Raw genomic sequence first — 26,960 nt, forward strand, 5'->3', positions numbered from 1 at the left:
GTTCCAATGAACAAGAATATCCAGGAATTAAGTAGTACACAAGATTTGTTTGCAGAAAATTCCTGTCCCTGCTTTGTGTGATTATTTTTTCCCCCAGATGGTAGAGCTTGATTTTTAGTGATTTTTTTTAAATACACAGTTGTATATCTAATATTTGAAAGTTTCACCCAAGAATGTTAATAAATTAGTTTGAAAATTGATGGCAAACAGCGATTTGGTTTACTGATTGACTCAGAATGATGAGTCGAACTGACACCACACCCTCAGGAATGGAGGAAATAATCCATTGCCTGATCAATTCCAGCAAAATAAGACAGTGTGAATTGGCTCAGGGTTCCTTCCTTTTGCACTCAAGGTTTTATATAACCAAATTCTCCTCTTGTTCTACAGTTTCTCTCAGAAAGGTGGAGATGTGCAGAAGAGGCTGCGTGAAGTGAGTTGAAATTTGGGACAGCTTCTTAAATTTAGGTGAGTCCTTGTCACTGCTGAGTTTCACCAGCACTATTTTGAGCAGCCTCTTTCAGGTTTAGGTCATGTCTTCAGTGTTTTGGCTGGTTCAGTTACGTTGTTTGTTTTTTCTCTTTTAGACCAGTGAGCTGTGTGAGGAAATCCATTTAAGTGTGATGGGCAGAGCAAACTGATGGGAATGCAGCTGGAAAGAGATGCACTTCAGCTCTGTGAGCACGGGGACATGGGCACAGCATTTTGTGGTGTCCTGCAGGGTCTGGACTCCCAGGTGTCACACCTCAAAGGAAAGCTGGTCCTGGTATGTGAACAAAGTCCTCATTTTCCTTCTGATGCTCTGTGTTCTGGCTTTTAGGAAATGCATTTGAAAACTCCCTGAGGTTTTTTTTTCCCCTTCTGACCGGGCCTAGGGGAAGGGTTATGGCATGATGAGGTACAAGTGGCAGCCTTTGACACTGGTCACACCTCCAGACTGGGTTTGCTGCTGGGATTGAGCATGTTTCCACAGCTCAAGGGGGAACTAAAAGGGAAGAAATCACCCTCTAGAATCTGCTGCCTTTTCTTCAGGGCTTTGCTGTGTCTTCTGTTCACAACAGGTGGAGGAGGCCCTTCGGTGCCTGACAAAAGACCCAAAGAGAGCTTCTGCTGCAGCAACATCAAGTGAGGTACCCATTCTCTGGCTTTTTTTATTCCTAAAGCACAACCAGACATTTTTCACGTGTTCCACAGAGAATTCCTTTGGGGTGGGGTGACTAGGAAATAGCAAGCAATGTTTTTGAAGACTTCAGTAATCGTTCCAATGAAAGATGTTTATTTGCTCGTGACTTTCTCCTGCTTTTTCCTTCCATGCTGATCATCTCCTGGTTTACTTACTGCCGCAAAAATTCTATTTTGGAAGAACCTCTGCACCTTACCTTTGTAAGTGTTGCTTAAGTGAGCACCTGGAATTTGTTGGGACATCAGTTCTGCCGTTAAAAGAAAAGATTGACAGTAATTTTGGTGTTTAAATCAGCTTTTTCTTGCTGGTTTCACTTAGAGTTTTGTCCTTTCTGTTTGTGATGTCCTAATTTTTGCCCCGCCATCCACTTGAGATCCATAGCTTGATACTTAATACCAGAACACTGAAATGATTACGATTCTGACAAGTGAAAGAAGTTACTGTTTGCCAAGATGGAGTTGTAGCCAGTGTTTTCCTTTGGGAGGAGGATTGAGCAGGAACACGAGGAGGCAGCACTGCCTCGTAAAGCTGGCAGTGCCTGCAGCTTGCAATTAACACACAAATCCTAGTGGAGACAGGTCGTTCAGTCTGGGGTTTGATTATAGTAGGAAATGTTAAGAGTAACCTTAATTTGAGAAAAAGCTTAATCTGCTCCTATGCTCCACTCTCTGTCCTGTTATTTTGGTTTCTCAGTGCTTTTGTTTCGTGTAGCACTTGTTGCACAGACTGTGAAATGAAGAGAAAAGGGATAAAAACAGAAATCCCACAAAACTAGGCAATATAGAGGAGAGAGAAAACATCCATGTGTTAGGCAGGCTGGGAATGAGGAGGCTGAGGCTGCTTCTCCTTTGATGGTTCTTACAGTTTCTCATTTCTCCACCTCAAACTTCCCCTAGAGAACAAGCAAGAACCCCAAATTTGGTGCATCCACTTCAAGTCTGTCAGCTGGAATCCTCTGCTGGTCAGCTCTGTTCCCAGCTGGGAGAAGTGAAAGGATATGTGGAAACAAGGTGTGGATGGATTTGCCTGTTAGCACTGGTGCCAGTGAAACTCTGTGTGTGGAGATCTGAAATGTTCCAGAGACAGGAGGGGAGTCTCTTGATGAGGGATTGCTTCAGAAAAACTGTCTGGATTATAGGATAAATTGCATTACCTTAAATAATAACAGTATCTTTATTTAATAACATAGTAGTATCTTTATTTAATAGCCTTGTAGTCTGGTCCATCATCTCATACACTGGCAGAAGTTGTCTCCTTTCAGAGAAAGAGAACACTACTTGGTACAAAATGTGTGTTCCTGGAGATTTCTCTGTGTAGCCATGGTGAAGGAATAGTCCTCTGTGAAAAAATGACTTTTTTTTTCCCCCCAAAGTGTTATTTTACCATTCCAATCAGCATTTGTGTTGTAGATGAGGGACTTCTGAAGAGCTCTGGATCAGGGTGGAAGCTAAATTCCTCTCCTGAACCTCTGTTAACTCTGAAATGAAACTGAGCTTAATCACCAAAAGAAGACAAGACAATTATGAGTACACCCAGGGGATAACTCTGCTGGGCCAAAAGATAAAATTTGTACTTGTTTCAAGTAGGACCTAGAAGAAAACCAGAAGAGATAGACAATTCTGTTTAAATAGAATGCTTTAAGAGAATTCTTCATGAAAATTTGCCCTTTTTTAGGTCCAAGACCTTGAGAAGCAGTTGCACCTAGCTCATTCTGAGAGAGCAGAAGTTCACACAGGCCAGGCACAACATGGCCAAGAACCTGGAAATCCACATGACCAGATTCATCAATTGTTGGTAAAAACAAAGTGACAGCGTTGAAAAAACTTGCTTTCTAAAAGCCTCTCCTTGCTTCTGGTGTTCAAATTTGCACCTTGCTTTTTTTCCCCCTTTTAATTAACTTTGAGGATTGTTTATAACTAAAAGTTTGAATTAGCTGTGAAAGGCCCAAGGGCCTTTGCCAATAGTGGTGGGGGATATTCAGAATTAAGGCTTCATCATAAATTCAAAGCCACAGAAACCTGTGCAAATCATATGAGGATGCTGAGCTACCTCCACTTTAACCTCACAGTTTAGATCCCTCTGCTAAGGAATCTTGATCCTTTAACACGTATTTTGCAAGGCTTATCCTTGAAAAATATTCAAGCAGTAAACAGCAGCAGAAGTTATGATTAGCAGAAATGCCCATTGGTAATGCTCTTTGGGCCACACTTGAAATTCATATTGTTGAAATGAGTAGCTCTGAAATGTGTGTGTTAGTGTTTTTAACATGAGTTACATTTTAAATTAGCATTGAGAGAAGAAAAAAAATTTCTGAATTGATTTAGGAGAGAGATGACTTTAATTTCTCATAGACTGAACTCCACAAAAAAGACACAGAGCTCAGCCTAGAAAAAGAGCAGAACAAGTGATTTTGGGATCAGAACACAGAGAACAGCATCACCATGGAGCAGCTCAGGAGGCAGCTGGACAACAGAAACATGCAGCTGCTGAGCATGGAAAGGGCACTGAGGGAAATGAGGATGCAGTGCCAGGTTGGTGGTTTTGACTCTAATCCTCCAAAATGAGGTTTTGTACGTTTCCAGCAAGTTTCATGCTGCCAGATCTACCAAACAAATTGTTGAGTGTGGTATTTTCAGACATTACATGTCTGTAAGTGTTCAAGGCCTTCATAATGCTTTACTTCATGCAGTATTAAATGGAAATGTAATGAAGTTTGTGTTTATGAGCCAGTGAGCGCTGGGCAGAATTCCTTCTGACAAAGTAGGCACTGCCTTTACGTTCCCCTTTTTTCCAGACTTGCAGCCCCTCAAAAATGAGCTGTGATTAGATAACCTTCTTTGCATTGTGAATAAAGATCCAGTTGATTCCTTTATTTTCTACCAAACCATAGGCTTGAGCTAACTCAGACATTGTACATTTTCTCAATCCATTATTTGTTGAAAATTTTCTCACCAGGAAATTCACTCTTGTCTTCTGCTTGTGCTTTGCACTGTTAACTGTGTTTCTGAATCACAGTTGCCTGTGGTTCAAATGGTGCATATTGCTGCTTGCAGGAATTAAATCAATAATAAATTATTCATGTAATTGTTTTTTCCCCAGCTTCACAAAGCAACCAGTCAAGTTTTATCACTTCTTTAGCCTCAAGTGCTCTGAATTTTGTATTAGCATTGCCACTTGATTAATTTTTTTTACATCAGTTTAACATTTTTCTTTTCCTGTTTTTAAAAAACCAATATTCTATTCAGTTATTAAAATGGAGGGACAAGAGCCAGAGCATCCTGACCTAATTTTTCTCTACAACTCAGGTGCGCTACAGAAAAACACAAACGTTCCAGGGGCATTCAAAAGGTAAAAATAAACAAATCTCTCGGCTGATGATGATGTTATTCTTCAGATGGCTGCAGCTGAGTAAGAAAATGAAAGCATTGGAAGAATCTGCTCCTTGAGTGTGCAGCTGGAGATGACCAAGGAAGCGTCTGGATGACCAAGGAAGCGTCTGGCAGCCAAGCAGGGGGATTTGGAGGCTGCTGAGCAAGCAGGCTCAGATCTGGTGGCCTGTCTGCAGGAGAAGGAGAGAGCCCTTGGGGCGGGCTCAGATCTCCTTTGTTGCAAGAACTCCTTCTAAAAATGTGGCCTGTCTGCAGGAGAAGGAGAGAGCCCTTGGGGCTGGCGGCCAGGAAATCAGGGAGCTGCATATTCCCAGCAGGATGCAGGAGCTCCAGCACGCCAGGAGTGAAGAGGGCTGCTCACACAAGGCGCAGTCGGAGCGGGAGGCGCTGAAACCGCGTGTGTTGGAGAGGGAAAGAATCACGGAGGTCTTCCAAAAGCAGGTTGCTAACACGACACAAATCATGGGTCAGCACGACCAAACTGTTGCAGCAGTGGAAGTGGAGAAATCCCAGCTGAAAAAAGGAAATAAATGACTGGAAACTCAAAGCAGAAGAGCTTAAGGTGTGCAAACAATGCTGTGTTTATGTCTCTTTGTGACAGTAAATGTTTTATGGTTCAAATCTCTGCCTTAATGTGCTGATACTGTGGTTTTGAAGAAGGTCAGGCAATGCCCCTGGAATTCTAACAGCTAGTGGGCAGAGCAGGATAATATTATAACATTACCACTGAATAAATCTCTGGTGAAAAGCAGCTGCCAAAAGGCTGGAATGACCTCGATGAGATGGAGGTTCGTGCCAGAACAGAACCAGAAATACAAAGTGTTACTGAGGAGCAGCAGACAGGCAGCACTCAGAATTCCAAGCTGAGGACACCGGTTATTTCTCAGACAAGAAATACAGGATGTGGTAGTTCCATCTTCAGAAGAAAAATCACTCCAGACAGAATTTAATTCTTTTTGGTGAGGAGGCATTTGAGTGTACATGGTGGGGCTGCTGCAAGAGAATGGCAATCATGTTCATGAGCTACACCTGGTAAGGTTAATTATTCTTTAAAGCCATCAGATCCAATTTTGCTGCACCCTCTCTGCCTGGGTTAGCAATTTTCACACAAACAGTTGGGCTGTTTCACTCTGGTTTTCCTTCTTGCCCCCAAACTGGGATTTTAAGTAGCGGTGTCCACACATCTTTGTGGTTATTTCATATCATTATATACATTACACGTGGTTGTTTTTTATGTCAGCAGAGTGCAAAGGATGAGAAAGAAACCAGAATATGTGAAATGGAATAATGCCAAGCTGAGCAAGCTGGAGCTGGAAAAGCTTCAGCACATGCACCAAGAGGCTCCAGGCACTGAAGGATGCAAAACTGGAGAAAGATGAGCTCCTGCAGGATCTCCAGGCTGGCCAGAGGGAGCTAGCTGGCCTCACAGGTAGGGAGCCTCAGCTCAGCTCCCACAGCTGCTAATTTGGGCTCATGTTAAAAATAAAAAAGCAGCCTGCTGGCCGAATCCAAATACGGCTGCTGGTACTGCGTGAGGTTCCTGCCAGCACAGGATGGCCAGATTGTTCCAGGGAGCTATGTGGGCTTCTGGCACTGAAAGGGGGGCAACACAATCTTAATGGCCCCTCTCACTGTGAGCAAAAATATTTAAAACTGCATGAGTCAGGAGATGGAAAAAGCAGATTGTGTAAATCACAGAATAGCAACCTGACCCTTTTTTTCAGGAGAGGTATGTAACAGCAGTATTAGATCCCATTAACCATCTATGACCAAATTATAGTGAAACTTTGTTGTGTTGCAAATTTACTACCATGTTATTATTTGATGCTTTAACTTCCACATTTTCACAACAAATGTGTGGGAAACCCCATCAAGATATATTATTAAAATCTATACAGATGTATAAAATCAGTGATCTTAGTCTAGAAAATTTTTTTTTTTTTGGACATTCTAATTGCAATCTTTACTTGCCCTCACCAGAGGAATTTGAAGATTTGAAGAGGAAAGATCAGGGTGAAGTCAAGGAAATGGAAAATACTGCGAACAGACTGAAAATGCAGTTGAAATGAGCCCCAAGCTGAACTGAAACAGGCCAGGACTGCTCTGAAGACTATAGAGGGATCTGATGGCAATAGTAAGTGTGGATTGAACTTCCCAAAAATCACACACATTTGTCTTATCAGCCAGAGAATATCTGTAAGCATCACAATCCTCATTGTTCACTGAGAATTAACTTTGTGTTTTCCAGCTGTGGAAGCTGCAGCAAGAATGCAGAAGCAGATCACAGCCAAGAGAGGACAGATGGATGCACTACAGAGCAGGATTAAATTCTTGGAAGAGGCAATGGCAAATGCAGGTAAGGTTGCAATAACTCCTTCTGAAAGAATTTCACTGCATTTAGAGAGATTTATCTTGGGAGAAAGGCATGAGCAAAAGCACAGTCAGCCCGTGAAGGACCAAAAATAGTTTTGCTTGGTGTCCATGGAAATCAGCCTTCTGCCCAGAGACAGATGTCAATTTATATTTGTTCTTTGAGAGTAGTTGCAGTGAGAATCAGGCTCTTCCATATCAGTTCTTCCTGAAAATGCCAACTTTGGCATTCTGTATCCTTCTGACCCTGGTTCTCAGTGCTTCCCCTCTGGATTCCAAGGCAGTTCTGGATGTAAACTCAGGGTCTGTCACTGTGGGTCCTTTTCCACTTTCTGTGAGGAAATCACTCAGTTGCCAAGAGCTGTATTTCAATGAATGACCATTTATATCTGTTCACTGTAACCTGTCTCTCAGTGCTTCCCCTCTGGATTCCGAGGCAGTTCTGGATGTTAACTCGGGGTCTGTCACTGTGGGTCCTTTTTCACTTTCTGTGAGGAAATCACTCAGTTGACAAGAGCTGTATTTCAATGAATGACCATTTATATCTGTTCACTGTAACCTGTCCTATTTCCTCACTGGTTTTGCATCCTGTGGATCCTGAAGATTAAAATTCCAGTTGCAACGTGGGTCAAAAATTGGAGATTTTGTTTCATTGAGGGCAGTCCATTTGCACTTTTCCTTGTAAGGCCTTTCTTCTTGTTACAGGGCATCATCTTGGTGCAAGATGCAGTATCTAAGCTTCTCAAAGGCTTAGTTCAGGTATTTTGAAGATGAGAATAAAATCTACAGAATATAAATGTCTATAATTTAGCAATTTTTGACTCATACTATGTCCTCGTTTTAAATTCAGGAGAAGCATTACCTCAGGGAAGAAAATAATAAACTAAGTGAGAAATTGAGCTGTATTAGAGCAGAAAATATCAGGATTGCTGGGGACCTGGAGATCCTGAGATCACAATACAAACAGCTGAAAGAAAAGCTATCAAAGATGGAGACAGCCCTTGAGAAGGTAATGTAAGGAAACTCTCAGTTCAGGGAGACTTCTGGGTGTTTTCCTCTACAGTCACCTGGGAAGAGAAGGGATTTAATACTTTCTTTTCACATGTGCTGTAAGACCCCCACCTGAAGATTTTTTTTTAATAGTAAAAGGCTTCTATTTTCATTAAGAGTTTTCTTGTTTTAGTCCTTATTAGCTCAGGGAAGTCTAAACTACAGGGAATTGAAAGCAAATGTTTGTGCAGGCTGCAGAACCTTCCACTGACTCTGGGCACAGCTGCTTTTCTCTGCTGTTCCACATGAGGCAATTTTTACAGAGAGTGGTGTTGTTTCATTTGCCCTTTACATTTTTTTAGGTGAGATTTCTGTTGCTGGCATACCTGACCCCTAAGGTTAGGTGTGGTCTTAGGACTGGCACAGAAATCCCAGATGCTCTGCAGGTGGGCTGCTCCTCTTCCAGGAGGAGGAGTCCTTTCAGGATTCTGACTTTCTTGGATGTAAATTGCTATGCAAGGTGTCCTTCTCAAATCCAATAAAAAAAATACAAAAGAATTGTGAGACCTCCTCTGAAGTGTAGCATTTCTTACTTTAAATTCTTGTCACTGGAAGCTTACCTTTCTTGTGGGGTATGGTTGCTTTTGCCCTTTTTCTGAGTAAATTTTTTAGGGAAGGGAAGGTAGACAGCAACTTTGAGCAAAGGTGAGTCAGCCAAGTCCTCTGCCATCCCTTTTCAAACCTTGAGTTGCTTGCCTCATTAGCACAGCTCAATTTTCTAATCCCAGAGGTGTTCAGTAGGTCTGGGACTGGCTCTGGAAGGATATTGTCCCCTTTTGGGATGTTCTGGAGTGCACATTCTGGCTGCCAGGCTTGTGTAAGCAGCTGTGAGCCTGTCAGCAGAGGCATCCTGCATATTTCCCTGCTGGTAGCAGGAGATAAACACAGCACCCCTGTGTGCACCTTCTTTCTTTGTCAGAGGGGGAACAGCAGAGAGTGTAATCCCCAGAAATTAGCACAGCTCCTTCGTGCCCCTTCTGTGCCTCATGTCCATAATTCCAGGTTTTTTGAGTGCTCTTTACAGTAATGACAACAAAATATTAGATGGAGCCCAATCCCTGTCTTTACTGCTTAGATGGATAGAGGATGATTTTTTACTTTTGCCTTATTTTTAACCATGGACTCTGCAGGCTGTGGTGAGAACACTGCTGTAAACAAATGGGAGCAGCAGTTTTGTCACAAGAAATTATCATTCATTTCAGTGACCCACCCCAGCTGCTGCCGTTGAGAGAGGAACAAAGTGCCACATTCAAAATACAGCTCAACATAAGCAGTACAAGAAGTGCTTCAGAGGCTGAATGACCAAGGTGGGGAACTTGTGTTGTTTTTCCCCAGGAGCTCAAGGCCCAGGCTATTCCTCAGCTTCTGCTCCAGGGAAGCTGCAGCACACTGTACTTCTGTCCCACCTGCTCTCTGCTGTCCCAAACAGCAAAAATAACATGGAATTTCTGTGTGGGAGAACATCTGCTCAGACAGCAAACTCCTAACACCAAAAGTGAAATAATTCCTGTAGCTTCACATGTGCTGTGTCAGATTTTTTTTTTTATTTTGGTATAAAAAAACAATGTGACAACTATAAAGTCCTATAGACTGTGCTAAGAGTTTATTTTACATCTACCACAAATAACATTTATGAGGTATGAAGTTTGTAAGTACTGAAATGTAAGCAGTTTGGTTTTCACTCTTTTTTTTTTTGCTGTAAATCACATTTGACAGTGAAAATAGGTTTGTGCATAGTTGTTGATACATTTAATCATCTGCTTGATATTTGAATCTTCCTCCAAGCTGGCTTTCATTGATTTTGATCAGTTTTATCCACATCATTTTTCTTCCTTTGGTTTTGTACGTCTACCTTTAGATTTAAATTTTCATTACAAAAAACATCAACTCTAACCCCTCATAAAAAAATATGTAATTCTTTTGCTGTTTTCTTTGTAGATTTTGTATAAATCTCCAGAAGTGATTTGATGTATCTCCCAGGTATTTTCATTCATTTCAGCCTCAAAACCTATAGGAGGCCACAAATTAGTGCAGGCATTTTTCAGGAATCTTTTCTGCTTTGCTTCCTGATGTGGTGGCAAGCATTTACATCAAGGAACAAAGCATAGCTCCTTCTGTGAAATCCCTGCAGCATCAGGCACTCCCATTCTCTTTTCCCAGAGTTCATCAATTTATACTTCTGATGATAAAGAAGGAAAAGGGACTTATTTTTAATTTAGTACTACAGTGAGTACCCAACAGGTTGCAGGAGCACTTGAATCAAAGTCTACTTTAATCTTCTTGGTTTCCTGCATCATTAGTTATTGCACAAAAGGAAGCAGCTCCAACACTTGAGGCAGACTCTGCTGGGTGATAGTCTGGTTTCCTAGCTGCCATGTGGAAAAGGAGGATTTGGTCTGACTCAGTGTCACTTTGACCCATTATGAAGCTGAGGATTTGTTCCCCATATAAGCCCTGCTGAAACCAGTGTGTTCACATTAAAAGTTACTCCTTTTTTAAAAAGAATTAAAATGGGGTAGCAAAGTTTTTCCATCACCAGATGGAGCAAAGGTCAGTGGGAACAGTGCTTTGAACATATGAAATGCTGAAAAATCCTGTTCTCAGCAGTGAAAAATCCAGTTTGCACCAAAACAAAGGATTCTTTGAACCAGGCCTTGGCCTCGAGTCCTGAGCACTAAAATGAGAATAATATTGCACTTGATGTCCAGGATGGCTGTGGCAATCTGGGGGTTTTCAGCTGCTGCAGAGTTTGCCTGGCAAACACCCCCAGGTGCTCCTGTGTCTCCCTTCAGCCCTGTCTCTGTGCCCTGCAGACCTGGGGTCACGGGTTAAAAAGGACAAAACAAGAGACAAAACAGAGAAAATACGTGCATTTGGATGAGCTGAGCTAAGAATTGGCATCAGAGTGCCTTTGTCAATACTTTTAAACTTAATTGTTTTGTTTCAGAAGCCTACCAAGCTGGACATTTTGAAGGAAGAAGCATTGCAGGATCTGAAGAGGGTTCTTCAAGAATTAAGAAGCTCAGACAGTGAAGCTTCCTCCATGAATCTCAGCAGCCATGGTGGGAGAAAATCCCTTTAACAACCACGAGGAGAACAGTGTAAGAATAATAGATTTATTTCTGTTGTGTGCTGTGTGCTTCCAGTGCCCTCTGAAACTGGGACCTGGCTCTTGACATGCTTCAGGAGCAGTGTGGGATGTGTTTTTGCAAGGTCAGGTTTACACATGAGCTTGAGATAATCTGGAAGCTTCCAAAGCTTCTGTTGTTTGCCAAGATGCTTCAGGTGGAAGGGAAATAAGTGACCACACCATTTGCCTTCAGTGCTTGCTTTTATTTCTGTACAGAACTCCTTTCTTCTTTTCCTGCCATATGTAAATACCCAAATGCAGGATTTTTATTTTTTTTACACATGATAATGACAGCAGTACATGAAGTCGAAAAATCAATACAGCAAAAATTCTGATGTTTCTAATCCAGAACATAAGGATACTTCATAAAAGAAAATGCAGTTCATGAATTCTGATTAGGATTAAATCAAATCTGCAGCTGGAGAGGCTGCTACTGCAAGCATGGCAGAAAAGCACATTTAAGGCAGAGAGAAGTTTCACTTAGCTGAGTAACCTGCTTCTCACATTACTCATTAGAGGTTCAGTTTCTAAGGCTTTTTTGATACAGCCCAAATCCTGAGCTTGTTTGTATTGTTTTATTCATAATGCTAAGAGCTTTCTGGGGATTATAAAACAAAGCTTTCATGTCACTTTCATCCCTCTAAGCAAGAGCTCTGAAACATATTTACATTATTTGCTTTTTATTTCCATGGATAAGACCTGGAGACTCCATTTGAGAGCTTCACATCCTCACTGTGGGTGCTGGCTAGCATGACCAGACTTCAGCATAACCCTTCCAGAATGCAGGTTTTGCCCTCATTTTGCTTTCAGGGGTCCTTCCTGCTCACATCCCGCAGATCTTCAGCCCCAGGATGTTTCCCTGCTCCTTACATCCCTTGGTAAGTTTTCCCTGTCAGACTGGAACATTACAGAATATTACAATGAATATAGTCCCAATACAGCATCTTTTCCTGGCAATTTACTCAAATACCTCTTAGCAGGTGCTATTACTAAAAGGTCTTTATTGCACTTGCTACAAAATCTGTATCTTGTTGGAAAGCAGCTCCTCAGAGGCTGTCATGAGCACACACAAGATTGATAACTTCCATGTTACTTCTCTAATTAGCATCAATAGCTAATTGTCACATTTTTGGAGCCCACATTTAGGCTCTTGAGTACTTTATTTGGATGTTTAGTTATGGATGGGCTTTTTAGAGGAATCAGAAATGCTGTTGGTTTCCTTCCAAGTACTGGATGGGTCAGTATCTTTTAAACATGAATTTTGTTATCTAAAGGAAATAAGAGGATGTGGCTTTGAGCAGCAGGGTTTGAAGATATTAATCTTAACTACCTTTTCTTTTCCTGCCCATGGTTTATGCATTCTGTGAAAATTGCCTGTGGACACTGATACTGTTCTCTATGTGGAATTTAAGCCACTGTGCCTCAGAGATAGGCTCTGTTCCTTGTGAGGAGTAACTGCTTTGGATATTCTTTTGGTACTTGTGAGTATTAAACAAAATTTCCTGGGTAGTTACTGCCTACCTTCTAGCAAACCAACTGCAGCATCCAGGGATTTTCCTAGTCTCCAGAAGAGCTACAAGTAGGGTTTTTTTATGTAGAAGACTTGAGCAGCAGTTGAGTTTGTAATGGGCAGAGAGTCTTGGGCTGCAACCAGCCATGACATTCCCTGTTTGGGCAGTAAACAAGGAACAGGGAGCAGAACAAAAGCCATTCTGACATTCCAACGACTTGGACAGAAACAAGCATGTTTTGTAAGGAGGCTTTTCCACGGGGATCCCTCCTCAGGTGCGTGCTCTTTGCTTGGACCCCTCCAAGGAAATGCATCCACCTGCTCGACAGCACCTGGGTGCACATCCTCCCCCAGGCAAATCCAGGACGCTTGCTCATAACTAGCCCACCTGATGAGCTTGCAGCTGGCCCTGCTGCCTCACCTGAGCACAGCCCAGCTCCCCACAGGGAGCAGCCACAGCCCCAGGAACAGGTACATCCAATCCCACATCCCGATCAGGGTGCCTTCACCCTCCCCCGGTTCTGTTCAGGCACAAGGTTTAATCTGTGATAAGTGAATTGTGAGTAAAGCATAGCAGCTAATTAATCCATTATGCAATCAGGAGATAAATTCCATGCACCGCTAATTTTAAGGCCTGGTCAATTGCCTTATTCAAATTAAAAGGATGCTTGACATCAATACTTGCAGTAAAAAATGCTTGTAGTAGCTGCTGTGGCTCCTGTAACATGTTTAGTCAAGTTGTGAATTTCACTGAAAATGTTGGTAAATGTTTAGATAATTTATAATGGTTTTTTAATTATTCTTGGTGATAATATTATTACTGTTTTCTTTAGCTTGTGAGCCCACACCAAAGAGGCTACAGAACAAGATGGAAAGCCTGCAAAACCTGGTGGAGTCATCACAGATAAAAAAAAAGGTCTCAGTATTTACCAAAAATATTCCTGTTTTTTTTGAAAAAACACACATTCTCCAGAAATTGTTCTTGGTACCTGCTGGAGCACTACCTGTGCTTTTACTAGCACACACTTAGTTTTACCAGCAGTACCCACTTGTGCATTATCCTGCTCCTGGGAGAGTAATTAGATTAACTCCACAATGCCCCTTAACTCTAATGAGCTTCAGGATCCTTAGCATGTCAAACACGGCAGCTGCTCAGGGCTGTCCCCGTGTGCTGTCACAGCCAATTACAGGGAATTTTTGCCAAGCTGATGACACCTTCATGGAAACTGCAAGATTTCCAAAACTTAGCTCCTGGGATGGTAGGATGCCAAATGAGATGGGATTTATTTTCTCTGCACTTTTTTTTAATAGCATATACCAGTCTCTTCCCCTTTTCTCCTTCAAGTCTCATTGCACAGATTTGGGAAATTATTATTTCCCCTCATGGCACAGTGCATTTGTGTCAGGGACATACAAGTGACCTGATGTAGGTAAAACTAATCAAGTTATTTATATAAATAAGTCAAAGATCAGTGTTGTCATTTTTGTTCTTTGCCATCCATTAACATCCTCAGTGTTTTTCCTACATTCACATCAAGAATTGGAAATGGAAGCTGCATTTTAAGGGCTTTGTAGGTACAGCATAACTTGTAATGGTTTGTGAAGCTTCAGCTGGCTGCACCTGAGACCTCAGCCTTTGGAACATAAGGTGGTGTTCAGCTAATCTGTTCTTCTGCTATTTTCAGCCACGTCTCCGTGATCAGAACTCAGGAGGTGAAAACAAAGAAATCCAAGGAAAAGGAGAGAAAGCTGTCCAAGTGAAGCCTCTGTATTCATTAGTGATCACTTTCATGTAGGTACATTGTGTTTAAAATAAGTTGGTATTAAATATTAATAATAAAAGCCCTTACAATTTTTTAACTCATGTTTATAGCTTTTATTTTAAATGAGCAGGAAGTACAGAGTAGAAAGGGACCTTAAGGATTATCTCCTTCCAGCCCCGTGCCACGGGCAGGGACACCTTCCACTTTCCCAGGTTGCTCTAAGTCCCATCCAAACCAGACTTGGACACTTCCAGGGATGGAGCAGCCACAGCTTCCCTGGGCACCCTGTGCCAGGGCCTCACCACCTTCACAGGGAAGAAGTTCTCCCTATGTCTAAGCTAAATTCTTCCTGTTGAAGCTTGAATTCCATACTGTACCATGATTCATTTAAGGAGAATGGACTCATCAAACTTTAGCTGGAGTCTTGTGTGGGGAGGAGAAATTACTGAGCTGTTCTTAAGCTGTCCTCAGGTATTGGCAACAGTGTTTCAATTGGAGGAATTTTTTTGTTTGTTTTCCTAGTAATTTTTGCACTCTGATACTTTTTGCAACAGTGTTGCAAGCTCAGTCAAAACAGTAGTAAACACATCTCCCCTTTCCTAGAAATCAGTTGCACTGAAAATGGAAGGATTGGTTTAGATGGCATATGTATCACAGTTTGGACTTGCCACACACAGCCTTCCAAAATTTCCTTAAGGGGAGAGTCAGGTGTAGAGAATAAGAACCCCTGAAAAAAGTCACTGGTAAGTGCACTCCCAGTTGTGTTCAAGGAGCCAAGCTAAAAAGAGTTTCAGAAGCTGCAGCTGCGTGCCAAGGGCAGGGAGCAGGTGGAGGGGTCAGAGAGCCAGAGAGAAGGGAGGGACATCTGCCAGTCCAAAACAGCAGCTTTTGGGACAGGTCTGGGCTTCCCCCCTGCCACCAGCAGCAGGCAAGGAACAAGTAGACACACGAGCCTCAGAGCAGCTTGAATACAAGCAGCCCCAGACTTGTTATTCCATGTCCTGCAGGTGGATGGCACAGCAGGACTGCTGGGCCAAGCTTGCCCACAGCAAGGACACCACAGATGGCAACCAGCCCCTGGCAGAGAAAACCTAACAGCAGGCTGATACGTGGAGAGGCTCCAAAGGGTGAGTTAATTCCCAGAGACAACGTGGGATGGGCATAGGTTTTGCAAAGCAAAATAGCTGCAGTGAAGGTTTTTGTAGGAGACTTTAGAATGGTTCATGCCCAGTCTCCTCAGGCTGCTTGCACAGTTCACCATCCAGCTGCAGCATTCAGCATTTGTGCACCAAACTAAGGAGCAGTTTGTGTTTCACATAAAAGTAATCAAGTTGTCTGATTTGACAGAAGTTGGCTGTCAGGGGTATGAGCAGGTGAACTTTAAAGGTAGCTCTGTGGTTGCAGGCTTTGCCAAGCTGTGAGTGAGAGTTTGTTTGCTTGGAGATGTCCTGAGCCACTGGCTGTTAGATCCACACAGGAATGTCAACAATAAGTTGTTTCTCACGTGTAGCTGCACTGGTCTCACAGCCAGGACAAGGCATAGACAGCTATCAGCCATTCCAGCAGCATCTTTTTTATGCAGCAAGGCAACTTTTAGATCTGCTTTCACCTTTGAGGAAATAGATTGTTCAGTAATGAGAAAACACCCGTGAAGTTGGAGAAAATACTAATAGGTTCCTCCAGAAAAACTGAAATCCAGATTTATTTCTTTTGCCATACCCAAACCATTTAATTTATATAGGTGCTGCTGGGAATGGCACAATAATTTAGAGGCTTTTCTAGCAAAAGCTTAGTGCAGATCTTTGTAGAAACCCTAGCTCATCCTTCAGCAAGGGGATAGAATCACAAGGACTGTGACTTGTCTGTGGGATCAAAGCGCCGGGTGCTTAATTAAAAAAAATAAATTGTTCTCGATTTGAAAGACTTTTTGGGGTTGGTCTGTTTGACATGTTCACCATTGCATTAGAGAACCTATTCTAGCATAGGTTAAGTAGCTTTCTAGTGCATAACTTAATCTAAAAGCACAGTTAATCTCCTCAGACAAGCCTCAGGCGTGTGCATTAATACGCTCAGGCGGCAGCTTTGACTTGAGGGATTTCTGAAGATCACCTTCTACTGCTGCTGAATATTACCTGTAGTATCCACTTCAATTTGTTAGAAAAGCCAAGTGCTAAGAATGCAGCTGAGGTTGTTCTACTGGATAAAAATCAAAATCCCAAGTTGCCAGTGCACTTGTTCTTGGCCTAAGTCTATCTCCCTCCTCACGCTGCCCTCAAGACCCTGCCAGGAGTTCCTTGAGCTGTTTTGTAGCCAGGTCTGCAGGAGCAGGCAAACCAACCCACTCTCATCGAACAGCTGGATTCCAATCCCAGTAAGAACATGGCCAACACTTGTGCTTCCCAGCAGCTCTAGCACTGTCCCAACCACATGGATGTCCATTACCCCACCAGATGCAGGAGGTCAGCTCTGAAGTTCATCTTCCAGTCTTTCACCAGAGTCATTCTATTTCACACATCCTGCTCCACCACACAGAGCAGGAAGGAATTAGCAGAGGCATTTAGTGATGTGCTTTTTCAAGTACTTCTTCCAAACCGAAGTTTTAATTTGTATACTTGCAGATCTACAAAACTCTGCTCTCCCAGACCCAGCTCACTCAAGGGAAGGGCTGTTTGCAGGCTTGGTCTCTCAGAGCTTGGTTCAGCATTATGGAAAGAGGAGCTTGCTCAAGCAGCAGCATGTATTTCTACCCAAAAATACAAAAGGCAGAGAAGCAGGGCAGCTTTCTGCTTCTATCATATAAAGACACCAACTAGCTGAAGCTGAAGGTATTCTACTTCATCTGGCTTACTAGAAGGCCACAACTTAAAGTAAATTCAAGGTGAAAAGCTTAGTCTTAAAAAATATTTACAAGTTTAAGCCAAGAATTTGCTAACAATACTGTGGTGTTGTTCATCAGTATGCCACCTGTTCCAGCCCAAACCCTATTCCCTGGCTGTCCCAGCATTCCAGGTTTTTTTAAAGCCTGCTCCCACCCTGACAAAGTAATTCATTAAGCCGAGACAGTCCTTTGTGACCTTTGCTCTCCCCTCAGCAGGAGTGGAGCTGCCTGCCAAGCCTTTCATTTGAGCCGAGATGATTGCTGGACAGTAGGGGGTAGAGAATGAACTATTTTGGGGTTCAACCTTTTGTTACTCCAAGAGGGAGGGCCGCTTCTCAGCACTTCCTTAGCACTAAGATTTCAGGTCAAGTGGCCCACTTGGATCAAAGTTACCAAAATGAGTGAGGTCACTGGTCAACTGATAACGAACTGTCAATCTGAAAATGTTTATTGTTTCCTTAATACATTACATAAATTAAAACACTTAAGTTCCTGTTACAGTGCTGGTAACCACACCTCCCAGTACGCTTCCCAAGCCCAAGATGCAGCCCATAGCCCCACTCAAAGCAGCACTAACTCAAGTCCAGGGTCCAGATCCACCTGGACAGGCAGGTGCTTGGAATGCTGCTCATGCCTTCTTAGCCTACCTTGTGTCTCTTCAGCGCGCGCTCAAAGCTGATTTTTCAGGTTGCCAAAAGATTTCCTAAAGAGATCTGCTGCTTACGTGGCTCGATATGGGATTTCCAGAGCTCTGCACTCCAGAGGGTCTCCTAGAGGAGAAGGGGAGCCCCCCTAAGGTTTAGGGGCTCAGAGGTTCACCTAGGTAGGCCTGCCATTAGCTCAGCAGCTTCCACCTTCCCGTTAATGGTACCCCCACCACTGATGAACAATCTGATCTTCGTGTTCAGTCACTAGGGTCCTGTTACCGCATTCTTCCCAGCGTCTGACCTTGCCATTCTCCACCAAGATAAATTTCCATTCCACTCTGGTGTCCACGGGCAGACTGATGGTTTTGGACCAGAAGCCGTCCTTGTCACGCCTGAGGGGGACGTAGCTGTGCCACTGGCCCAGGCACTCGTGGTCCCCGGTGACACCGACGAGCTGTGCCTCAGAGTGGGTGATGTAGTGCACACGGAAAGCCACGTGGATGTTCTGGAACATGGGGGGCACGGCTGCAACTCGCTTTGCTTTCGAGTCCCCGTCGCAGCAGTCTCCTGCTTCCCATTCCTTGCTGTCTGAGTCTTCCATGCTGCCATCCTTCCCTTCCACCAGGAGCTCAGAAACAACTTCCCACTCTTCATGGTCCAAGTCCCTCCTCTCAGCTGGCTGCTCCTCGCTTCTGTCTTTACACTCATCGTCAGAGGCCAAGTTCATCACGCACCATCCGTCACTTGCCTGTCCCACCTGGGCTTCCAGCTCTCCTGCCTGGCTGCCGGCCATATCAGCTGGATGTTCCCCGGGGTCCGTGACACGGCGCTTCGGGATCAGCTGCTCCAGCTCCACAGCTTCGCTCGGGACATGGTTAAGCTCTTCCCTTGAAACATCCCCTCCTGGATTCGAAGGGCCGGACGGGGCAGCAGCCGCCGGCTCCCCGCCCGCCGCAGCATCCTCTGCAAGCGACATTGAGGGAGAACGGGTTAAAAGCACCGGCAAACCCAAGTCCTGGCGGGCTCGGGCAGCCCGGCACACCCCGGCACCGCCTCCCCACCCCGCTACCTGTGGTCACCGCGCCCGCCCGCCGGGGCCCCTCTCTGCCGGCCGCCGCCTCCTCGCCTCGCCCGTCGCCGTCGCCGTACCAGAACCAGGCGACGATGGCAGCCAGCAGCCCCACGAGCAGCGCCGGCCAGAGCCCCGCGCCCAGCCAGCCCCAGCCGCGGGGCTCGGCGGGCAGCACGGGCGGGCCGCGGGCCATGGCCGGGCGCTGCCGCAGCGGGACCCGGCCGGGACCGCCCCCCCGGAGCCGCTTTAAGCCGGGATCCGCATCCGGGGAGGAGCCGCGCGGGGCCGGGCCGCGGGGGCGGTGGGAAGGCATAACTCCCAAAGTCAGAGCGGAGAAAGTTTCTGCTCTTCGCGCACCTACACCCGTTCTCTGCCTTCTCTCACAATTAACAGGCTTCTCTGTGGAGGGCATCTAAGCCCAAGCCTGCCTGTCAGGGCAGAGTTTAATTCTAGCAGTGCTGGTGGGCTCAGATGCTCCTACAGGGGTGTGCTGAGTGGGACTGATTTGCTGCTCGTGCTGGTGACAACCCTGCCCTGCTCCGGGATCTTGAGAAGTGAGATGAATTCACTACTGATTTTGTAACCTTTTCATCATACTCTTAATGACTACATGTGGATTCCTTAACATTGCCCTGCTCTCCTGTCTTCTGTATTATGCTCAGGAAGCTTTTTGTATTATCGGGAGCTCAGAGTCCATTAGTTCAGAGGATATTTGATGTTTACTTAAATTTACCTTCATTTTACTACTCTTGGAAGTGATGATGTCAAACCTCATCTCAGAATTGAGAGGTTATACGGATAAATCTTACTAGAAACCCGATAAATTTAGTAAATGCACCTTGGAGTTTGTATTTTGAATTGGCAGTTCTGGAGTGGCAAACTGTGAAAATATTTATAACACCAAAGATTTAACAGCAGGAAAGGAGTGAGGGGAGACAGTTCTACTCAGTTCTGTTTGCTGCCTCTTGAAAATCCCTTCCCTTTATCTGATCAAAGGTGTGGTCATGACTGGCTCTCTAAAACCTATTGATGAGCTTTTGCCCACTATCTCATTAGACAAGAGAATGGCTAAGTGGATGTCCCAGTAAGTCTATTTCCAGTGGGTGAACTTCTTAATCTTTCAGTGTCAGTTCGAGCAGCGCTCCCTCAGCTTAACGGGACAGTAAATGTCAATCGAATTTATAGAAGCACAAGTGTGCAGCCTCCATGGCTGACGTGGAGGAGGGTGGCTGTGCAGAGACACAGAATTCATGATCTAAATATCTTCCCTTTCTTTGCTTACCACAGTAGCTGAGGAACCGTCTCCTCCAGCAAAGTGCTGAGCTGGTGCTTAAGTCAAAATATCTATTTTGGTCCTGGGCCTTCCTGGCATGGGCTGAAAGTGCGCTGCTCACATCTCCTGCTCGGTGACACGGGGGAAGGAAAGAGCTGTGCAGCCAGGACATGCCTGGGCACTTTGTCAGTAACTCAGGGCTTGGGTGCATTCTCTTTTACCACTGTTGGTGCTTCAAGGTGCTGCTCAGGCTTGGTGCTGAGAACAAACCCTTGGCTGTAATGGGCTGTGCTAACTACTGAAACTTTGCAGAGTAGGTGATATTTTTGCTGTTCACTTACATTCCTTTTTTTTTCCCTAGCCTTCAAAACAGCCAGTTCCCTGCTCTGTGTCTGTGCACCACCTTGCTGAGCTGGGGTTGCCGGTTTGGGCACCTACAGGCTGCTGTTCTGTAAGTACTATGTGTGCACTGCAATTTGGGCTTCCCTGTCACCTCCCCGCAGCAGAGCAGCCACAACCCATTAATTATTGTAGCATTACACTAGAAGGGCATCCCCCTGCCAGCCCTCAGCACAGATGAAAAGGTAGAGTTTGGAGCTGCTAACCTCCTTTCCCTGAGCACATTTGATAAACCAGTGTAGGAAAGGAGAGACATCAAGCAAACACAGTCCTGTGAAGCAAATGCATGGACCATTGCAGATAGTAACTTATCCCTTTGAAGGCTTTGGTCCCCTCTCCTCTAGGAATTCTTCAAGTGCTCGTATCCTGTACAACTTGGAGACTTTTGTCTCTTTAGATTTCCAAAGCAGATAAACAGAAATGCTCCAAAATGCAACTGAGATTTTTTAAAAGCTTTCATCAGAATCAAGCATGGTGTCTGTACAACAGAGGGACAAGGAAACTAATTCTCAAAGTCTCAGGGCCATAATTCTAGTTCTAATTAAGTCAAGACTTCAGTCAGGAATGACTTCTCTGCAGTCATTCCTGATGTAGCTTTACTTTGGAGAGCAGCGCTCTGTGAACGAGGCTCCGTTGCACCACTGTTTGCTCAGCAAGAGGGAGAGCCTTGGAAAAGCAGGAGAGTATTTGGAAAAGCCACACGTGACTCTGTGGAATTCCCAGCTGGCTGGCCCGAGATCAGGAGCCTCAAGCCTGAGCCTTCCCACATTTCAGAACCAAAACCAAAACAGGGGTGCAGCTATTTGCTCTCCCAGCCCTGTGAGCAAGGCAGCAGCCAGGGGTGTTGTTGGGAAGGGCAGTGTCTCACAGGAGCTCTGTTCCTCTGTCAGCTGTGCCACCTAGTGTGGTGACAGGGGATCTCCAGCGAGAAACGGAGCACCTGCTCAGCCACACCCGTGTGCTCCCGTCCCACCATCCTGGCTCTGACAGAGGCACTTGGGCATGTATTTGGGGAGCTCCTGTGAGGCTGGCCACCATCTGATCCCGGGGAGAGAATGCTCCTAAAGCCTTGTGTGTGTTTACGGTGCTTCCTCCAGTTCTGCAACGGCACAAAATGGGAAGGTGAGTCAGTAAATAAGGAATTCAAATCTGGGAGCTCTGTTGCTCCCTGTGGTTGTGCTGTGGGCTCATCTGGAAGTGCCACAGGCAGCTGGAACAGATGCCAAGTGCCTGTGCTGCAGCAGTGTGCTTTGGGAGTTACCCCTTGCAGTAGTTGGAAGGTATAGCCGTGCTCAGCACAGCTGATTGTTTCAGTGTGAAGAATTACTCTTCTAGTTTAACTGGAAACAGGCAGGTGTTAAAAGGAGCAATGTCCCATCTCCTTTCCCCATCTTAACCACAACCCCAAGAGCTTAGGCTGAATTAGCCTCCCTGGGAGCCAGGTTAAAATCTGAAAGTCAAGAGTGATGCCATGGAGATTTTCTGGGCTTTTGATACTTCCTGTGTTGGATCCCCACCCAAGCAGGTAGAAAAATAGAAAGGTCGAAGTATTCGTGTACTTTGGAGGAAACCATGACCCTGACTGGCATTCTGCCCCATCCCTCTCCCATATAATTTGGAGTATCCCAGCCATGAACACTGGACACTCTTGTGCAGCGTTGCACTGCAGTCAGCAGGTGGCACAGGAGGAGTATGGCTGGCAGGAAAAGCTCTTCCCTCCCAAACAGAGAGGAGATGCTTTCTCTCAGTTGCTATGAACTTCTTGAGAAGTGGTTGGTTAGTAATGAGGACACCTCAGATCCAGGCTTGCTTTCCATTATGAGCCATGACAATCTGGAAGGCAGCTAAAAGGGACCTCAGGAGTCCACTTTAGGCCTGGTGTCATTCTTCTTTAAGAACAGTGACCCAGCCTGGCCACAGATGTCACCCCCAAAGGGCTTACCCAGGCTGAGAAGCACAGAGCACACAGGTTTTCCATCTGTTTTTAAGGACATGGGTTGTGATCTTGAGTTTGCTCTGCTGTTTTTCCATGTTAGAATGCATTTCATCCTTGCTTAGCTGGCTAAAAACATCTGAGAGGTCTAAAGCCATTCCTTCCTACTTACCCATAGTAATCTGCCTCGGATTTCCTTCTTGGGTTTGAGGTAGAGCTTATTGCTTGCCCTGCCAGTCTCTTGCTGCATTTCCTGTGCTTTCTCTGGATTTCTGTGCTGTCACAGTAATAAAATGACAACTTTCCCTACATCCCTTTTCCTCCTAGGTTAGTTTCCCATGAGCCATTATTTGCCACCTTTTTCAGCTCATTAGTCAGTCTGTGCAAGTCTCACTTTCTGTTTTGCTGTTCTTCATTCTCCATTTCCCCAGCTGGTACAGCTGCATTCCAGGTGCCCTTTCACGGTTGGTGCCTGTTGCTTTTTGCCTCCTCCCAGGCATAAACCAAAGTATAATGTATTTGACTAAATTGTCTCAAGCTCATCTCAGACTTGACTGAAGTTCTGGTACTCAGCAGCTCTTAGAAATTCAATCATAAATGAGATTTCCCCGCAAAATCCTGTTGACAGCCTCTCATGGTTATCTCACATCCTGGAGACATCATGCTTTGACTTCCATGTGGATTCTTTTCATTGTCAGGCCCATAGGAAATGCAGCATGAAAGACAGGTGAAGTGTGGTATTATTTGACATTCTTTCTTTGACTTAGGCCAAACCTTTTTAGAAATTCTGAATATGGGTGTTGATGCCCCCATATTTTAGGTGCTGCTTTCCTGCAAGCTGCAAGAAAGTTGCATTGTTTTATAAATCGCATCATTTAATTCAAAATGGGGGGTTTTTTTGTTTTTTCTTTTTTTTTTTTTTAAAACGCATCATTTTATTTAAAAAGGGGGGGTTTTTTTTTTTTTTTTTTTTTTTTTTTTTTTTTTTTTTTTTTGTGGTTCTTTGTGATGCCTGGCTGCTTACCATGTGGGGTTTTTTGGGAAAGGACTCTACCAAATGGTTTGTAAGCTCTGATGGTAGGGCTTGTCTTGGGGCCTGAATAAGTTTGATTACAGTTCTGGCATCACAGAGTTGCAGAGGGGTGCTTCACTGGTGGTTCATATTTTTCCTCTCTGGAATAAAAAGCCAGGGGTATAAAACCAGGCTGCAGCAGGGATTTTCAGTGTGCCCTCAAGTGCAGTTCTGCTGCCATCAAATCTGCGCGTCCCATTCTGAATCTGTCCCCACAAGTTCCTCTTTGCTGGGTTCAGTGTGTGAGGGGGGTGTCACTGGTCACTGAGTCATGTGCTGCCTGGGTCTGGTGACAGGGGAAAGCAAGAAGTCCTTTCCCACACAGTCCTGTCAGAGGGCAGGGCGGGCCCTGAGCCAGCACCTGATGCCGTGGCTCCATCCTGAGGCCCGGGTCACATGCTAGAACCATGGCAGGGACACTTTTTTGCTTCCCCAAAGCGCTCCAAGGGACACAGCTGACCTTCACAAGGCTGTGCTGAAGCCTAGTGGCTCCCACCCTAGGGCCCAGCTCTGCTTTTGGCCTCTATTTATTTATTAAGGCTGGCAGGCACCCAAGTGCAACAGGGCACTGGGGCTGGAGCCTGGGATCTGGCAGGGAATGGGGACAGAGGAGCTGGGTTCTGGAAGAAGCACAGAGCTAGAAATAGCCCGAGGGTGCTGTCTTGCTTGGCTTTGCTGCCAGGCACCGTTTGTCTTCCCCTTTCCCCCTCAGTGCCCCTCCGTGCTGAGCAGATGATACAAACAGCTGAAGGCAGCTGTGAGCAGCTGTCCTGGAGGGAGCCTGGCGTCCTGCCCACCCAAACAGTCCCGGGATTTTGTTTACTGCGCTGGGATCAAGCCCACGTCGTGGGGCCAGAGCTTTGCCTTCAGCAGGGATCCGGAGCCACGTGCTCCAGCCTGGCTGTGCACTGCCTTCAGGGGCTGGAGGGCACAGGGAAAACAAATCCTAAGGCAGGAGATTGCATAGCCTCCCTACTAGGATTGGACCCCTAGGATCCCATTTGTTCCTTTAATCTCTTGCAGAACATTTCCCTCATCCTTCTCCCAAGCTGTCCCTTGAGAGCTCTGCCTCTGGAGAGTTTCCAGAGGAGCTGGTGGCTGTCATGCCCTCCCATCCTGGCCTGGGATGGGAGCTGAGGGCTGTCCCACACACAGCCCCGTTGTTGAGCTGGCAGACAGGAGCTGTTTGTACCCGGGCTGGCATACAAAGTGTTTGTTTTCCAGTGGCTGCAGGATAAGGATGACTCATTCCAGGCTTACCAAGTGTGCATTTAAGTGTAGTGGACGCTGGCAGTCAGGGAGAGACTTAGAATGTGAGTTTTTGGTCTTTCCTCATCTGTGGCAGCAAGTTTGGTACACTTTAAGAACACACACCCCAGGTTTTGTGCATGGGAAGGCTCCAGAGAGCTCGGCTGTGCTGCTCTGGAGCCACTGGTGCTGCTAGCTAGAAGATACTTACACTGCAGGATTTTAATTAGAGCTAGTTGATCGCCCAAGTAAATCATAATGTGATGCAGGCTGGCAAGATCATCTAATTGCAGCCTTGAATCCCTGTGTTTACTTCAGGAATGGAGGAAGATCTCAGGCTGTGGCAGAAGACAGGCTCAGAACAAAGCAGTCTCTGCTTGTAGGTTTGCAGCCTCTGTCAAATGCAGTCAGCAGAGACCATGAAAATCCCTGGCTCTCTGTGCAGCACCTCCCCTTTTCCTCACTAAAATCGTGTGCAGAGGTAGTGTGCATCATTTAATGCAGAAGCAGACATTCTAAGGGCTGGAGTCTGCTCTTGAACTCTCTCAGATCGAAAAGTAGTTGAGAATAGGCTACAAAAAGATGAAAATGAGACTCCTACAGTTTCTGCTATGGAGCTTCCCTCACCTCTGTGTGTTGGAGTGGCACTTAGGTGGGACAGGACTCTCAGGTGAGGGAAACATGCCATTGGTTTGCCCATTTTACATCTGCCCTCCCTAGTGCATGCAGTCCCCTTAAAAATAGGTGCAGATTGAAACTCAAAGTCCCAAGTGGGGCAAATAAATGGAACAGGTGTCTCCCTCTGCCCCCTCCCTTTGGGAAGGTCTGGGCCAGGGGCTGCAGTGTCCATCCCTTGGGGTTGTAGACTGGAATCCTCCCCTTTTTAGGAGGCATGCAAGCCATACTCTAGGAGACAAAGTGCATGTTCACCGTGGATTCTGTTTGAATGAGAGGTTCTTTATGAGGTCTGTCATGCCCAGGGTTACCAGGAGAGGTTTTCAAGGCTGGAGGGTCAAGTCTCTGCTCTGCAGTGTCACATATTGATGGGGAAGTGTGTGACTGATAAAAAGCACCTGGCCTGCATAACTAACCTGACTCTGCTAGCCATGTGTGTCAGTAACCTTGCCCACTCCTTAGAGCTCTCCCTAGAATAAAAGCAGAGACACCTTTTTATGGTGATTCAGGCTTTGTTGTCTGCTTGTTTGTAAGGCCAGGGCGAACACAATCCTGGTCTGCTTTTGCATTTCTCCAGGCTTTTTTTGCCAGGTTCTCCTTTGCTGGGAACAGCATAGGCTCATGTCAGGTGTGTTTTGGGTTCCTCCCTGGCTGCTTCCACACCTGTGTTTATCCCTTGGTGTGCAGAAGATGTTCCCAGTAGTCCAGGGCTGTTTACAGCACTCAGCAGCAGCAGAACAAGTAAACCTGGTTCATCCTGGAGCTGCCTCAAGGGCTGTACAGAAAAGTGAGGGCTTGGAAAACTGTGTCAGTCTCCGTGGGCAATGCTCAAGAGTATCAGATCAAGCACTTGAAAAGACAGCGTTCTTCCTGTTGCAATCTGCATTGCAGAAGCTAAAACCTGAATTAAGGTACTAAAACTCTGACAGGGGGAGCTTCACTGATGAGATGGGCTTGGCCCTGCAAGCCAGGCCCTCAGCAAACCTGTGGAATCTTGCTCCAGTTGCCAGAGCCTCCCATCCACCCCAGTGCAGGCACTGCTGCTTCCTTGCCTTCCTTTCCCAGCAAGGTCTCTGTTCCACAGCCACTGGTGACATCCTCCCATCCCAAAAAACCATTCCCTGGTTCAGCAGGGAGGGCTCCAGCACTGCTCTGTGCCAGTGCTGGGAAGGAGGTGTTTGAAATGAGGGATTCAGCTGTGGAAAAGGAGGGAGCAATCTGGGTGGAGAGGAAAAGGTGGCCCGGAGCGACGCTCAGTCCCACGCTGGCAGCACAGCTTGGCACTCCTGAGTCACGGGGCTCTTGCTGCACAAGCAGATGAGTCAGGGGAGCAGCAGCCCCAGCCTGAATTAGCTGAGGGGTGTGAGT

At 45.5% G+C, this 26,960-nt stretch overlaps 2 protein-coding genes across 2 annotated transcripts; one reads left to right on the plus strand and one right to left on the minus strand.

Moving 5' to 3' along the window:
* Positions 1-691: 691 nt before the first annotated feature.
* CCDC158 (coiled-coil domain containing 158) lies at positions 692-17,567 on the plus strand. The gene is given in 19 exon segments (XM_041459605.1): positions 692-766; positions 1,062-1,130; positions 2,858-2,977; positions 3,535-3,714; positions 4,578-4,769; positions 4,828-5,088; positions 5,090-5,136; positions 5,818-5,876; positions 5,879-6,001; positions 6,553-6,644; positions 6,646-6,706; positions 6,821-6,933; positions 7,793-7,951; positions 8,605-8,614; positions 9,328-9,410; positions 10,940-11,063; positions 11,066-11,093; positions 13,437-13,548; positions 14,292-17,567. Coding segments are annotated over 19 exon segments (2,010 nt in total). The 3' UTR covers positions 14,394-17,567.
* A 136-nt stretch (positions 17,568-17,703) lies between these two features.
* On the minus strand, positions 17,704-19,212 carry STBD1 (starch binding domain 1). Its single transcript, XM_041459623.1, has 2 exons — positions 18,990-19,212; positions 17,704-18,883 (listed from the first exon to the last, which is right to left on the minus strand). Exons 1-2 carry the CDS (start codon positions 19,183-19,185, stop codon positions 18,135-18,137), a joined length of 945 nt encoding a protein of 314 aa, XP_041315557.1. The 5' UTR covers positions 19,186-19,212; the 3' UTR covers positions 17,704-18,134.
* Positions 19,213-26,960: the final 7,748 nt, after the last annotated feature.

The sequence above is a fragment of the Pyrgilauda ruficollis genome, unplaced genomic scaffold (genome assembly GCF_017590135.1).
Source record: "Pyrgilauda ruficollis isolate IOZ18807 unplaced genomic scaffold, ASM1759013v1 scaffold139, whole genome shotgun sequence".
NCBI lineage: Eukaryota > Metazoa > Chordata > Aves > Passeriformes > Passeridae > Pyrgilauda > Pyrgilauda ruficollis.